The sequence below is a fragment of the Simochromis diagramma genome, unplaced genomic scaffold (genome assembly GCF_900408965.1).
Source record: "Simochromis diagramma unplaced genomic scaffold, fSimDia1.1 OVJJ01000026.1, whole genome shotgun sequence".
NCBI lineage: Eukaryota > Metazoa > Chordata > Actinopteri > Cichliformes > Cichlidae > Simochromis > Simochromis diagramma.
The window spans coordinates 1,622,750-1,638,192 of record NW_024386985.1 but is presented as its reverse complement, the minus strand read 5'-3'; the positions used below and the strand labels follow the sequence as shown (position 1 = coordinate 1,638,192).

The 15,443-nt window shown below is 37.8% G+C and overlaps 1 protein-coding gene across 1 annotated transcript in view; it reads right to left on the bottom strand.

Moving 5' to 3' along the window:
* LOC120738575 (inactive N-acetylated-alpha-linked acidic dipeptidase-like protein 2) overlaps window positions 1-15,443 on the bottom strand; it is a 466,433-nt gene that overhangs the window by 230,092 nt on the left and 220,898 nt on the right. The window contains exons 8-9 of the mRNA XM_040039869.1: window positions 14,098-14,217; window positions 11,086-11,218 (exon numbers count right to left, since the gene is read on the bottom strand). Of these exons, the coding sequence (XP_039895803.1) occupies window positions 11,086-11,218; window positions 14,098-14,217 (253 nt within the window). The remainder of the gene's footprint in view (window positions 1-11,085; window positions 11,219-14,097; window positions 14,218-15,443) is intronic.

The window sequence follows — 15,443 nt, the reverse complement described above, 5'->3', positions numbered from 1 at the left end:
ATGTAAATGCTATCGCTGTTGTACCAACATTTAACTGTTCAGCAATGTCCCACTAAACAGCCAACTGTGTGTAATGCATACAGCAACTCTAAGCAAAAGTGCATTCTCTTGAAAACCATGTGAGTTCATTCCTGATGAGAACTCACTAAAGGTTTGTTTTTAACCTTGAAACAAGATGGGAGGTCAGACACTGTTGTGCTCAGTATAGAATACCCTGATTTTGAGCAGGATGAGAACTGCGTGGACTAACACCAGTTGTGACCTTGATTAAATTGTCTTTAAAATTGAAGTGATTTGTTGTAAAGCTTGACTTGATTGGGTGCTTACTGCTATTCCCAGCAGTTCAATCCTTAGTATTAACACCTGAAAAACAGTTTTAGAAACAGAAGCTCAGTGCTCTATTTTATTACCCAACAGTAGACCATTTGATGAAAAACCAACTTTCAGCACTCTGTGTCATTTTATGATCATAAATTAAGTCTCAATATGAACTCTGACCATAAGAAATATAATTTCTTTTATATAAATGGAACAGAAAAGTAGAATGAGAGATTATTAAACCACTGTGTCATCCGGTGTAATTTAATGGAAATTAATATAGTGAAGATACTACATGATTGCGGACCTCCCAGCCAGTGGCACCATTCTATGTCAATAGAGTAAGCCGTTATGTATGAGTGTACCATTTATTTATACTTATAGTAAGTATGAGTATGTTGTGGTACTTGCAGAGCCAGTCATCAATACCGATCATAGTGATAACTGTATCTCTTGCCAGTCAGATAGTAGTATGCAAATGTCAAGTGGCAGTGAAAGTGGAAGCAAGATTATGAATATCATTTCCTGATAGAGGTGTGGCTACAACTAGAAACCATCAAATATTAAAGAATTCAGTGACTTCTAGCAAATGTTGGTGAACCAACTAGAACCTAAAGTTCTAGACAAAGTGTGTGTGTACCGAGGTAATTTTACTTCAACACTGAGGTGCATGCATATTAGTACATACAGAGAGTTGCCTCTCCAACCAGAATTCAATTCAATTTAGTTCAATTCAGTTACATTTTATTTATATAGTGCCAAATCCCAACAATAGTTGCCTCAAGGCGCTATATTGTAAGGTACACCCTAATTTTAGTTTAGTTTTTTGTTTGTTTGTTTTTTAGTTACAGTTAAGTATGAAAATCTTGATGCAGATGACAGCCATTGTGTCTTTCCGTTTTAGTTTTTAAATTAACGTTGCTATATTTGGTCAGTGAAAGGAGGGGAGTTGATGTCTTACTACCACTTTGTATCTGAATCAGTATGTTAATGACTACATTTCCATTCCTTGGGTTCATTTGAATCCAGCAGGTGTCTAAATAACCCAAGGGATGCTGTAAAAATGAGCCATGTGTCAAACAGTTCAAAAATTTACACAGTGCAGTGGTTTGAATATACTATATTTGGCAACATAAGAGGACTGAAGAGTAAGAATTGCTACATATTAAAATTTAACACAATTATGGAATCGTAGCCATATGCACAACCAGTAGTGTATACCGAAATATCAAAGTGAACTCATAATGGAGAACAATCATAAGCCGATGACCAGCAGCGCTCATTTGTTTATCACAGCGAGGGGATCCAGAAATAAATCTGTGAAAGAAAAACTGCACGCATGGCAGCTACATTAAAAAGACAGAGGAAATTGCCTCACTACCAGAGGCAACAGCTTGGCAAAAGACATGACTCGTCTGGCAGAAAAAGGTGCCAGAAACAATTATTTTTCTCTTTTCCTCACAAAGGAAGAACACAGTTTCTGTTTCCCTCCTGTGGTCTGCTCTCATATGAGTCTTGGGCATGGCATGCCTTTCATGCAGATTGCTTCATTGTTGAAATTAAGAGAACAATGTCAAAAATACTTATTCGTACCACCACTGGTGCCAAAACCCTGACTATATATCCAGACAGAACCTGTTCAGTAAGTAAAACATTATGATTTCACTATCGAGAAATCAATGCTATCATTATCACTTCAAACAAGGTTGTTTTCAAGGCCAGCTCTGACAAAGAATGCACTCAGACTGATATAGCATTTAGTTTCAATTCAGCAAGACAGGTTGAAAATGGGTTTCAGCAATATTATTCAACATCATTGCACTAGTAATAGTAAACTTAACATTTGCATACTGCTGTTTATCATTTATTCAGAAAGTTAGCCGCTGGTTATCTTTTTTGGTTCCACAAAATCAACCCTCGTAGAAATAAAACATATTGGTCAGTGTCTTGTTGGGGTATAGAATGCCTCTAATTCTGATTTGATAACAAATAATAACCTAGTTAAGATCACAGATAACCAGAGTTGGCAAAAGTACAGACTTTCTGTACTGTAGAAGTACAAATACTGTTAAAAAATACACCAGTAAAAGTTCAGGTACTGATTCATGTTATTTATGCAAGTACAAATAAGAAAGTATAGGCTCGGAAATGTCCTCAAAGCAAGAAAGTAAAAAGTAGCCCTTTGGAGGATGTCTCTATTTTTGTACAGAGCTAACTGGACCTTGTACTATGTTAATGTAACGATAATATCAGTAGATGGAAATACAAACCTTTTTTATTCTACTTATACTCTGCTTGAATCTGAAGAATGAAAATAAAATAATCTATTTTCTGTTGCCTACATTGTAGAGGGTGACGTTGCTTCTAAACAGGAAAATATATATAGTTAGGGGTTAAAGTGGGATTCAGCAAGTGGAGGAACCCTTAAATTAGTTGTAGTGGCTCAGTATGAGGAAAAGAATCATAACTCATAACAATAATTTCTATTGTGAGCTCCAGTAGATTTTCTTTGTGTATAGGCTGTGATCAGCTGACCTGTTGCTCTTTGTAGATTTGCAAAACGTCATGTGTTGTTCTGGCTGATTTCCATCCTCTACACTGACTTTATGCTGTGTTTTTCTAGATCACGGGTGGCCAACCAGTCAGAGACCAAGAGCGACTTTTTTTTTTTACTGTGTTACCACAAAGAGCCACAACATACACATGGGCACACATGGGCATCACCCATCCTTTCCTCTCTCTCTCTCACACACACACAAAAAATACACACATCTCTGCTCAGTCAGATTTATTGTAAATGTCACACACCAACATGATGACAGAGATGGACTCCTACAGTACTAAAACCACACGCCAGTCACTTTCAACAATGAACATTGTGTGCACTGTCTCACACACACACAAACTTTCAATTCAACCAAGTCCACAAACAATAATAATAATAATAATAATAATAATAATAATAATGGATTGGATTTATATAGTGCTTTTCAAGGCACCCAAAGCGCTTTACAATGCCACTATTTATTCACTCTCGCATTCACACACTGGTGGAGGCAAGCTACGGTTGTAGCCACAGCTGCCCTGGGGCAGACTGACAGAAGCGAGGCTGCCATATCACGCCATCGGCCCCTCTGGCCAACACCAGTAGGCCAACACCAAATATAATAATCTACAATAGCATTTTTCTTTTACAATGCATGATGTTTAGTGGGAAATCTGGCATTCCTTGCCTTGAACAGTCCCCTTCAGACCTGGCTTGTATTCCGTTGTTGTCACTCGACGCAATTCTTTCACATGAGTGTCAGTCCGAACAGATCGATGCTTGGATTTCACATGTTTCAGGGTAGAGAAAACAGACTCGCAGACGTATGTTGACCCAAACATTGACGGTATCTTAAGCGCAGCCCATTTGACATTGGGATATTTTTCCATTGGCACACTTTTCCAGAACTCAATGGTCCCTTCCCTTAAAGCAGGTTTCAATTGGTCCTCCTCACAAAGATCGATCAACTCCAACTCAGCCGCAGCTTCATCTGTGACTAGCGGGACTTTCAAACAGCCCGTGTCTGCATTAAATGCGTTGACGAGAAACGTAATCTGTGGCCTTTTCAATTGTAAATCATGGAACCGGGTCACGAAGCTTTCGTGCAAGTTTTCAACCAGCGTTGCATATCTGGCTCTTTGCTTACTCAGGGCGGCGCTGGCGACTTGCCTGCTGGCTTTTAGCAGAGCGGGAAAATGCGTTAAATCTCCCTTTTGATTATGCATCTTGAACAGCTTCAGTTTGGTGCAAACACACTTTGCAGCATTTTTAACTTACCCTGCAGGGTCAGGTTCAGTCTGTCCAAGTGACACAGCATGTCGACCAAAAAGGCCAGATCCATAATCCACTTGAGGTGCGAGAGCTTGGGATAGTCCTTGTCCTTCTCTTCCATAAACAGTTTCACGGCATCCAAAAGCTCAAAGAAGCGAGAGAGTACCTGGCCTTTTGACAGCCACCTCACAGTGCAGTGCAGCGGCAGGTCACCTGGAAGCCCTTGGTCCAGCTCAGCGATGAGATTCTTGAATTGCCTGTGGTTAAGCGCATGAGTGCGGATGTAGTTGACGATTTCCATCACAGGCTTCATGACGTTATCTAAATGAAATGATTTAGACACAAGTTGCTCCATGTGGATGATGCAATGGAAATTCCAAAACTTCGTGCAAATATTGCCAACTGAGGCTTGTCTTGTATATCACAACTCTCATCCAATGCGACACTAAAATACTCACATGCTTGAAGGTCAGAGTGCAACTGTGATTCAATAGCCGTGTTAATGTCCGATATTCTGTGTTCAACAGTGTGGCGGGACAGTTGGACGTCTGACACCATGCTTTTTAGTTTGTTGTTTTCAGGAGACAAAATTTCAACAACGTCACTGAGGCATTTTTTAACGAACTTCCCTTCATTGTATGGCTTTTTAGACCATGCAATGTTCCAAGCCAGCTGATAGGATGCGAGCGTTATGGTCTCGGACCGCTTTGTAAACTTTTTGAAAAACTGTATCTGCTTTTCTACCTGACTTTTCAAAGTGGCAAACTCGTGCTTGCGAAGTTCAGTCCCTTTTGGAAATTCCCGGTCAATGTTAGCATGGAGTGAACTGAAGTGGCGCTAAAGATTTGAAGCTTTGAAATGCGCTAATGATGTCTGACACATAAGACAGAATGGCTTGCCATTGCGTTCAACAAAAAAATATAAACTCTCCCACTCTGTTAAAAATGGCCTGCGTTCATCTTCATATTTTCGTTTTGCTGTGCATTGCGCAATTGATGAAAATACCGTATTGAACTCCAGCAAAGCAAACACGCACATTTTAAAACAACAACAACAACAACACAAAAAACCCCAAAACACAAACTTTGATATGAACGTAAGAGCGAATAAATCTAAGCATCATCAGCTGAAAAATCATGAATCTCTGCTACAATTGAGGTAACCCAACTCTGACCATGAAGCCACAGCCACTGTGCACCAGTCACACACTGTTTGTTACTTTAAATCCATCACAGCGAACTAACCTGTTTATCCTGCACTAAACCGCAGAGGATTTTCATGCAGCCTTCCAGTTTATCACATCCCACTGAGCAGTCCTAAATCTAACCTCTCTTCTTGTGACAAAGTGGGTGAGAACACCATTTGCCCAGATTTTAGGCGTGTTATTCTTAGTTAACATTCTTGTTTTGATTAGTTTATTTAAACTTATTCTGTAGTTTGCAAACATTTACTATCCCAGATTTGTTTATGCTTTGCACTTTTAAAGATTACTTAGTATAACATCTTGGTTTAAATCATCTTTGACAAGTTTATTAAGTTAACATTTTATTTATTTAAACTGTTAGTTTGTCCACTTTACTTTGTTTGAACTCATCTTACTTACCTGTGTTTCAGGAACAAAAGGAGGAAGTGTGCCCTCACTTCCTGTATTTATAGCTTCCTGTTTACTGCTGATGTCACAGGAAGGGGCAGGTGAAGGGGGGGTGAAAGGGGAGGTAAAGAACTGGCAAAGAGTAGCATAAGTGTATAATTATGATTGTAATGTCTAGTCTTACCCATTGAATGGAGTATTCCTTAGGAGAACAGTGTGTTTGGATAGCTTAAGTATTTAAGCAGAAGAAAGCTTGCCAGTTCAAGTTCAGTTATGTTTATTTACACCAAGTTATCTTTGGAGTTATTGAGTTTTTTTATGTTTGTAAATATTTTTGGTCATAGTGATGATAAATTATGATGATTATGATGTTTGTGTTTTTGCTGATGTTTGTTGAGCTAAAAGAAACGTTGCATTTGAAATTACCAGCCACTTAAAAAAAGTCACTCCCCTTATGTTCGCTCCTCTTCTGTAGGGCTAGCTAGATGCCGGAGTACCCTAACCGCAACTTACAGACACCTGCAGTCATTCCGGTATTGTGCCAAAAAACAAAACAAACCACTGTCCTACTTTTAACACACGCATGTCTCTTTATGCAACATCTCCTTGTCATTAATACAAGAACAGGATTTTCTTTGGGGGGAGTGTTTAGAAAAACTCCCCCCAAAAGAGCCTGTTTTGAAAATGTAAGGAGCAGAAAGTTTAAAAATGTAGGAAGTAAAAGTATAAAGAAGTCTCCCCCTTGCCGTAGCGTTTGCGTTGTACCTTGTCAATCTCTAGTTATGATACCAGTTGCTCCTTCCGGATGTTGGAACTCTGGGCTACTAGTTATTTTGCTGTTAGTCTAGATGCTGGATGTCTGAAATTTCATACCTCCCAAATCGTCTTCATGTACCTTCTTCCACTGGGATTACATCTGTAGTAGCCTTCCAACATTTCCCTATTATTTTACCTTGTCCACTTCCTGTTCCAGTAGCTCACCCAAGCGTATTAAGATGCTGTTGTAATGTCAGGAAGAGTTGGGTACTGCTCATGTTTTCCTTTAAATGAAATTTTAGCCTTTTACATGCTTACATTTTACCGAATAGATCACATTAAAAATACTTTAAATTAATCTTTATCTGTTCCTGGTTGGAATGTAGCCATAAATGGTAATTCATAGTGCTTTGTTTCCTGATTGCAAAAGCATGAAGATGTTTATAATTGTCTAATGTCTACGACGCTCATGCAAAGTTTCATTGAGATTGGCTGACTTGTTGAAGATGAGATAGGATGCATACATACATGCATACATTACAATGATTATAGTAAGAAGATGCTCCACGAACGATATTGTTTATTAACTGCCTAAGTGAAACTCTACAACTATGGTTTGCAAATTAAAGTCAAGGTAATCAAGCTTTGATACACCACACAAACAACATTGCAGCCAATGTTTTCTGAGTCAGTCATTTGAGTGTGTCTCTATAAGAACAGATTTTTGTGTTGGCACTGGTTCAACTTTATACCAAGTGTCAAGACAGTTATATGGCAAGCCAGAAAATCCAAGCTGTGGCATCTCTTCAGAGAATAAATGAATGCTACAGCAGCATGGTGCACATCAAACTAGATGAATGCTGGAGCAATGTGGAGTAAAGCTGACAGCGAACACCTGCTGATGATATCTAAGCAAACACTGTGGGCTCTGCAGGAATCTGCATACAACTAGATTTGTTTCTCTTTTCACTCATGTACTACAGTATGTGACATTAACGGACATGTATGGAAGGAAAATAAATAAATACGAAACAAGAAACTTAGCAGGGGTGAGCATTTTAAAACCATCTTACTATTTTTTTTTAATTAATGCATATAAAATGATTAGTTCTTCTCAAAGGTCACAACACTCAACAACCCACACGTACACAGTGAATGCATATAAATATCCACAACTGTGAATGAACAACTGCTGGTGTTAGAGTACACACAGCTTGATTTGCTGTAGCTGTCTCAGCAGACAATATAGCAGTGATACAAAGCTGCTAGGAAGAGTCAAATTAACAAGCTCAGAAAGGAGTAGAGAGTGAGGAAGACAAAAAGTCCAAACAATACACTGAGAGGCGGGGGAAAGTCTAGGGTAACATTATACAGAGCCCTCCAAACAGTGGAATTACATTTACTCTAAAAGGCACTTCCACTGGCAGCATTTCCACTGGGAAGCACCACTGACAGCTTCTTGTGTCTTATTTTTCCATTTGAAAAGGGAGCTACTTTTGACACCACTGAGAACCAAGTGTGTTTTAAAGCTCTTAAAACACCAAGGGCCCGGAAAGAAAAAAGCGTTTCAACTTAAGCAGGTGCACCACAACAGCTTTTTAAAAGTCTCACAAAACGGCACAATATGCCTCTGTTTGGGGAAGAAACTGGCCTACATTTCAGTAAATTGTAAGTGCTTAGCATAGGGGCATGTGACAAAGATAGATCCACCCTGAAATGACTAGAAACCTCAGGATATTATTATACAGGGTATTATTATTATCATTACGTTGTATTCTACATCTCATTCTCCACCTTACCACCAGGAGACACAGTGATGCTTACTTTAGGATACAGTAAATTCAAAGCTTGTTAGACATGTTTTTAGACAACCCTACAGTTTTGTGGCATTGAAAAACAAATGTAATATATTGTAATGAAGGTGGAGTACTTTAACACAGACGTCTTTCAGAAATGGATGTTTTTTATGGAATAATGGTGGTTACTTTATTGCACTAGTGGATCCAATTTTCATCTTGACCTCATGAAGATTCATTTAAAACTAAAGAAAGGCAGCTGATTGTGAGCAGCAAGCACGGAAGGTTTTATGCAGATTTTAGATCAACTACAATTATAAAATTGAGGCCATAATATCTTCTCATTCTGCTTGTATGGCAAAAGCACATTCGTAATGATATTTTTCATTATGTAGAACACCATTTTATATGCAAAAAAATGTAATAAATGGTTTGCATGTAGTTAAAATGGCAAAAAAAAAAAAAATATCTTGACCATTTTTTAATAATCTCCAACAATTTGACACTTTCCAAATAAAAGTGCCACATGTACTCCAGTTGTTCCGCTAGCCTCCATTCTACAGAGGAAAACAAAGGCACTGACAGATGGTAGCAAACAAAAACGAATAGTGAAAGTAAAAGTGCAGCTTATTTGAGTATCAGTGCCAATTTTGTCATTATACAGCAATTTGAAGTTTCCAAGACTAAGGAGACCCACTTATTCAGCAGGTTATAGAACCACTTTTAGTTGAAATAACTTGAAGTTATCGTCTCTCTCATTTTGGAGGGCACTATGTCCTGACACATAATTTAAATCGGGTTGAGACCTTTATTCTTTTTTCCAAACATGGCACTATTATGGTCAGACATCTCTACTTTGGTCTTATCTTCCCAAAGGACTTTGCTTCAGAAGTCTTGTGGTTTGTTCAGACACACCTAGGTAAAGCGGAGCCATCTGCACTATTCTTTTTAGACATAAAGGGCTTTTCCCCCTGTGAACCCACCCAAACAAACCACACTTGTTCAGGTTTTTTTTCGAATTGTACTATCATGAACTTTCAAATCCCATAATGGAAACAAATGACCGCTGCTGAGAATCGGTGACAATAAAAAGTATCACACATTAAGAAGACATCAGCATATTAATGTACTTAAATTTATATTTAAATCGTGGTTGTAACATGTTCACATGACACTTCTTATTATTAATTTCACTTAATTAATGAAATTATTATTAATTTCATTAATTACACAGAGATTAATCTTGGCAGACTCTTGCAGTTGAATAAAGTATGGTTTATATGAGTAATGAGGTGTCCTTTCACATCCTCTGTTCTTCTGAGCTGCATTAGCACAAGGGACCTGAGAGCATTGCGATTGGTGAGAGATCAGACAGCCAGCATCTGTCTCTCTCTCTTCCACTTATATACAGCTCAACACACCCGTTCACATATACACTCTTACACATGCTCACACAGCAGCCCAGACATCTGGTGGGGCTCTAGTGGGTCTTGCCACTGTGGTGCTGGGACTCTTACAAGGACTAAAGATACTTCAGCAGTAATGACATATCCCTATTGACCAGACCGGGCAGAAAAACAGGAAGTAGGGACAAGACAGTGTCAGAGAGGTCATTCATCTGGGGAGAGTGATTTAAATACAGTAGAGTAGAGTCAGAAAAATATTAAATCCTCTGCCAGAGATCAAGGTAATTTTCAAGCACTGACCAGTATCCAGAGAGAAGTGTTATTGAACTGAGCTTTACTTAAAGGCAGGGCTTTAACTGAACCATGTGTTGTCATTGTTGTTGTTTTTTTGTTTTTTTTTAAATAAATATAATTTGTAGGTTTTAACACAATAATGCTAAGCAGGTTTATTTGTTCCATGCTGCAGCTTGGCTTTGCTCACAGACTATGACTTTGAAATACTCAGTAAATCAGAACATAATGTCACCCCATGACATGCCCTCACTCTCTTTGATATTCTTATGCTTTCCCATCAGAGGGGTCATGCAGGCAGATGTCGTAAGCTTGCAGTTTGTGTACTTATCATCAGTATCTAGCTAGATAAGAATAGCAGGAATATGTGTTTTAAGTGGTAAAAAGCTCCCTTTCATAACAAACTGACAGCTGACAGTTATTGTCAGACTGTTCAGCAAATTACATTTGATTAATTTGGAGAAATGCATTACTTTTTACTAACGTTGTTTGTTTGTATTTTGAAATATCTTTGACAGAAAATTAAACCTGTTTTTTGTTGTTACATGAGAACCCTATGGATTGACATGGGAAGTTTGTTTCTACCGCTTTTGCTATCACACGCCTACAGTAACTCCACTTTTACACAATTATAAGGATTCGGAAAGGAACAACTAAGATAATGAGAGCCCATATAAAATAAACCACCACTTAAAGGGTGCCTATTGCCTATAACTTGTACTTTTAACTGACTTATTACTTTTGACACTGTATAAAGTAAACTCTGCTTATTTAGCAAGTTAAGCCAAATCTGAACTTTTTTAGCCTTAAAAGAAGCATTGGTTGTAGCCTTTTGATGCATGCCTTTTCTGTCTTCTTCTAGCCCTTAGTACCAACCTACCAACAGTGGCAAATGACTGCCCACCCTTGAGGCTGATTACTTCCTTCCCACTGTACTTACTCATAGATTGTGTAATAAAAGAAATTCTCTCTCCAATCGTGTTCATTGTTTACCTTAGAAAATAAAATGCCTTTACCTTTGTTGTGAAGTAGTTCTATAAAAATAAGCTCAAACTGAATTAACTTTCGGAAAAAAAAAATATACACGAAAAACACAAATTGCTCACTTACCAATTGCAGGATTTCCTCCAGGGTTTAAAGTGACTCTAAAGGCTTGACGCCAAGTGTGGCGACTGGGGGGACCATCGCAGGGGTCAATGTAAAGAAGAACACCTCCAAAACCCAACTCAGACAGCAGGGATAGCTAGACAAACACAAAGATTCAATGATGAAAACAGAAATAGCAAATTTCTGTGTATACCATCACTGTTAAGACAAGACGTGCAAACCCAGATTCCTTTTTCATATAGTTATTTTATTCATAAACACTGTCTCAAGTAAATATTTACTTCACTATCATGCAGTAGATGGTGATAAGTCAGAACATTAAGCATTAATTCAGCAAGATTGAGAATTAAACATTACTGTGGGTGAAATCACGGTAAAGCACGCTGTTTTGACATGAGTTTTGGTGTACTTCATCTCCTTCCTTTATCAGTGTGTAGACTAATGTTTAGTCACAACTCAAAATTTAGATCTAATAAAACAATACACCAAAAGATTTTTGATATGATTTCTTAATAATTTTTTTGAAGTTTATTTCTTATTATATGAGCAAAATTAACACAGTGAGAGGGGGTTTCTGATTTTCATGTTGATCAAAGGTTACACTTGTGTTTATGTAGTCACCCTCACTGATAATAATGCAGAAGTGTTTCTGAGAGAGATGAAGTGTGCTGCAGCTGCCACTGTGTAGCACAGTATTTTATCGTTGGCCATGGAAGATGTAGTGTCCTTGTTTTTTATGAGCGTAGATGACTATTTTATTGAATATGTGACACCAACCACGGTCACTCTACTCTCATCACAACTCTGTCCTTCACTGGAAAACAGGGACACAACACAGGCATGGACTCAGGGACACACAGACACACACAAACTCAAAAATCAGCCTCTTTTAATGAAAATCCCTTAATACACGTATTTTTTATACACACGAAAGTCATGCAAATTAATGGTTCTTTTCTTTTCTCAATTATGCATGTGTTCTGTGACTGTTCCTAAGACCATTCACTTACAAAACATGCACACACACACAAAAACGCATGTACAACACACATACACACAGTTTGTAGTCCATGATAAAAGCAGAAAAAATTGTGGAAAACCAAAATCAGAAGAACACAAGCTGAAAAATGTTTACTCAACTCCAATTTATGATAACTGGATATCAAAGATTTTAGGAATAAAAATCTTTGATACGCAACAGTAGGAAAATATACTGAAATAAGACCATAATGCAATTAGTAATGTCTTTCCAAAATTAGCTGCTATTAATGGAGCCAAATAAGTTAAAACACACTGATAAGCACATCAGTGTGTGTGTGTCAAATTTGATTGAAGCTGCATGTGTAACATTAGGCCCTGCAGTCACCGTCACACACTCATTAGTGAGAGTACAATTCTCATCAATCATCCTTCCCTACTTCTACGTAAGGAGTGATCATTTCTCTCAGCCACTGGTACATAGAGACATTATGAAACACACATGCTCATATTTGTCACAAACTATGGGTGAAGAGGAAAAAATGGGTCAGCAGCCTGTTGCTTGAAGGGGTCCCATGTGACAGCTGTTTCAGTTAATGGATTTTTAGAAGTCTAACCAAGCCAATGCAAGATGAAGTACAGTGACCCGACTTTAAACATTTCCTCTCCTTCCCTTGCTAACTTCCATTTACTCCTGTTATACCTCATTAGGCTGTCATTTATCAATAGCTTAACATACAAAAGTTGTGTAATGTCTGAAACAAAGGAATTAAGTACAGAAGTATTCCTTCAGTTATAGCAGAATAACAATGAGAAAAAGTATATTCTGTCTGAGGTTAGTGACTCTAAATAGATAATGATCATCTTTACAAAAACATCTTACCACATTGGCTTTCCAGAATGTTAAAAGTACAATGCTTAAAACAATCTAACTCCTGGAAATGTTGAATACAAGCACAAATATATATTTTGTCCAAACTGAGTTAAGCATCAAATTTGATCTTTTACCTTACTCAAAGTAAAAGCATTATTCCCCCAAATACATCCACACAATTTTCTGCAGAATTTTGACATCTGTAATTTAAATAAAATTCAGTAGTTCCCTTTTATTAAAATATATTCACGTTGTTAACCCAACCTAATGATCTCTTTCAGATTAGATTGGTTTAATGCACAACGCATGCACAAAGAGTTTTGTTATTCACTGACTTCTGGCCGCTGAATCAAAACAATGAATATGGTGACTAAGTGATCTGTATTGCAAGTTCATGTTATCAGATCATAATTTATTCTAATCATTACACAATGTAGTGTCAAGGTTGGCATTTATGTATCGCTGTAATCAATGCAATGCATGGATCCAGTACATTTACATTAACTTTAAATTTCATTGCTGATTATGTCCTTGTAGAGGCTGCCTTCATTTTTTTCAACAGAATTCATTTTGATTTAATGAAAAGTGAAACAATATTAATGAGCAGGGTAATTAACATGTTAGTATGTGTTTATGTTTTAATTAACTGGATTGGAACATATATTTTCCCTGTCATCTTCTTATTGATGGGAAAACTGCTTTGAGGAGAATGTGGCAGACATCCAAGGAGAAACAACCCTAATAAATCAATGTATTGCTAATGTTACTGCTCATGAAGCAAATGGATTGAGATGTCACTGTGCTAAGGAGGTGCAGATAAAAAAGTTAGGTATGGTAATGGCAAACAGAAGAATTAGTCATGTATGACAACCCACGTGGACTAGGTGCTATTGAGTATAAAATCCCTGTACAACAAGCTGCACTTAGATTCAGAAGGCAGTGTGCTACTTTTCCATGCAAGTTAAAGGTACTTCATTTAGGACACTCTGTTTTGAAACTCTGATATTACAAGAAAATCATTTTTGAGTCATACCTTGGAATTTTTTTTAAAGATCAAAACATTTCATTTCTCCTGCTGCAGGATTACCATTTCAGACCATATCATTTGATACCTTTATTGGCACAGTATAGTGAGCATTACTTTGTGGAGCTTTCTATCTTACCTTGTATAGTAAAGGTATTTTGCCAAGTTTGACAACAGCAATCTGGTTGGTGAGGTTCAGGGTCTCTTTGGCTCTTCTTAGGTCATCGACACTGCCATACTGGATGTCCACCACCTCACCCTGGTGAGGAAAAACAAGCAGAACATCAGGGATCTACGATACTAAATTAATATTAAAAACTCTGATCGTTTATTAATATGTTTGAGGGTAACACCACCCAGATTTTACGTGGCATTTATGTATTTATATGCCAAGTCAACTGGAAGCTCACTGAATAATTAATAATTCCTCCATGGCCTTACTCTGGATATCAGATCTTTATATTTACTGTCTAAAAGTGAGATGCTGACATGGGCTTCTCATTAGGACAATATTAAATGACTTTCAGTTTTAAGCTTGTTGAGAACCCCCCCCCCCCCCCAAAAAAAAATAAAAAAATAAAAAAATAAAAACAACAACAAACAAACAAACAAACAAACAAACAAAAAAAAACAGATAGACGTCAATTAGTAACCAACGTGCATGCCCAGAATTTACTATATAGAATATTACTACCAAAGAATCTGTTGACTTTGCAGCATCCCAAAATCACTTTGACGAAGTGTCTTTGTATCTGTATGTGAGTGTGTGCGTGCGTGTGTGTGTACTTTTGTCTCCATGCATGTCTGGGTAACTGAGCAACTGTTATCACCTCCCAAATTAAAGTGACCTAGAAGCTGTTGAGGAAAGTCAAAGCATTACTTTTTTGGGGTCTCTCTCTCTCTCTCTCTTAGTCTCTCTCTTTTACCCTACTCCACCCATCACTACTTCCTCACCTGGGCCTGATTCATTTTTCATGTGGCCTGGGGGCGAGTGTAACACGATGCTGCAGTAGGGTGAATGTGAGTGAGGGGTAGAGAGTGCCCGACTGTGTGAATGCGAGAAAGTGAGAGAGAACACATCTTTTTGCATCAGGGGACCCCAGTACATGAGAGCGCGAGAGATTTATCACTCCTGCCTGAATTTGCATTATAAAAGTCTTCCATTTAAATCGAAAGCCATGGAACAGTACAAGACACAGCAAATTGTAATACAGAAGAATTCTATATGGATTGAGATGGCACTGCTTAAACTAGACCAATCTCTTTTTCCTCTCTACCTTTATTCTTTCATTTCATCTTGACAAGGTAATAAAATTAACGATGTAAGTGTCCTCTGTCTGGCTGAAGCAGTGAGCATCTTTCACCTGTTAAGTTAATCATTTTTTAACCTCTTTTTTTAAACATCTTTCCTTTCAACCTAGCCTGTCAGTCAAACCAGGTTTTGGTTGACCAATATATATCCAGTATCTTATCCTAATTCTGTTC